This window comes from Buceros rhinoceros, unplaced genomic scaffold (genome assembly GCF_000710305.1).
Source record: "Buceros rhinoceros silvestris isolate BGI_N320 unplaced genomic scaffold, ASM71030v1 scaffold14835, whole genome shotgun sequence".
Taxonomy (NCBI): Eukaryota; Metazoa; Chordata; class Aves; order Bucerotiformes; family Bucerotidae; genus Buceros; species Buceros rhinoceros.
The window spans coordinates 26,950-28,114 of record NW_010412389.1 but is presented as its reverse complement, the minus strand read 5'-3'; the positions used below and the strand labels follow the sequence as shown (position 1 = coordinate 28,114).

Sequence of the window (1,165 nt, the reverse complement as noted above, 5' to 3'; positions counted from 1 at the left end):
CAAAGCCTTCGATTGTTTAAAATTCCTCTGCCACTGGAAAAGACAGAGTGTTAAAAATTTAAGAGAAGCCTTATGAACTGTGAGGGTGTTGTGGGCGAGTCATGAATGCAGAGGGCAAAAAAAAAAAAAACAACCAAAAAAACCGACCCAACTAAAAATTAGATAAAAATATTTTAGGCCTAAGTCTGAAGATGTAAAAGCAGTGCTATGTATTTTCAGCTAATTTAAAAGGTAGTGACAGTTCATGCAGGAATGACAAAGCCACTTCTGTGCTTGGAAAACTGAAATCTTTGTAGCTTTTATTAGCTTCACCAAACTTAATCATATTATCTGTAATGAACACTTGGCCCTGGTTTGTGTTGGGATTTTTTGTGTGGTGGGGTTTTTTTTTGTTTAGTTTTCGGAATTTTTTCTTTTTTTTTGTTTGTTTTGGTTTTTTAACAGGTGTTTCAGAGCTCTTTAGATGGGCTTATGGATACTTTCTACGATTTTTAGGGATCGACAAGTAGTTTGAACTTGCACCTCTGTCAATCCAAAAGTTCGTTCCTCTTTTCAGCAGATAGTGGTGATCCATTTAACGTGTTCAGGGTATCTTCATGGGCTGCATCCAGGGACTAGTCAATGTAAGGTGAAAGTTGTTCTCTGTCACAGTGTGAAAAGGCAAACAGTTACTGCTTGTGCATTCTTCGGGGCAGGATTCCCCAATACGGGAAATCTGTATAACTACATATACACTTCCTCCACTGCCCCCCCCCCAAAAAAAAAAGGCTGTGTGGGAGATAATGTGACTGCAGAATATTTTACTTCGGTTATGCCTTTCCAGTTCAACAGCATATGAAGGACTTTACTCCACAGAGCAGAAAGTAAGATTTTTTTTTTTTAAAAAATTAGTTATTTATTTTTGCACCCAAAAAAGGGGGGCAACACTCAAGTGATATAGCCAAAGATGCAGGCAAGCAGAGTTGTTTTTAATGGTAGCCGGAATGCTAGTATCGAGAAGAAAATAAGTGAGTTATTGGACAGGCTTAGTAGTGATTTTTATCTTTCCCTGGTGAAAGTCTCCAACGGAATAAAATGCTGTTGGCTCCTGTTGTCATACAAATTTCAGAATTTATAGTAAAAAGTGTCTGTTCATGCTTAAGCCACTGTTTCAAGATGTCAGCAG

At 37.9% G+C, this 1,165-nt stretch overlaps 1 protein-coding gene across 1 annotated transcript in view; it reads left to right on the top strand.

Annotated features, from left to right (window-relative positions):
* Positions 1-946: 946 nt before the first annotated feature.
* ING2 (inhibitor of growth family, member 2) overlaps positions 947-1,165 on the top strand; it is a 2,866-nt gene continuing 2,647 nt past the window's right edge. The window contains exon 1 of the mRNA XM_010136388.1: positions 947-1,007. Within this exon, the coding sequence (XP_010134690.1) occupies positions 947-1,007 (61 nt within the window). The remainder of the gene's footprint in view (positions 1,008-1,165) is intronic.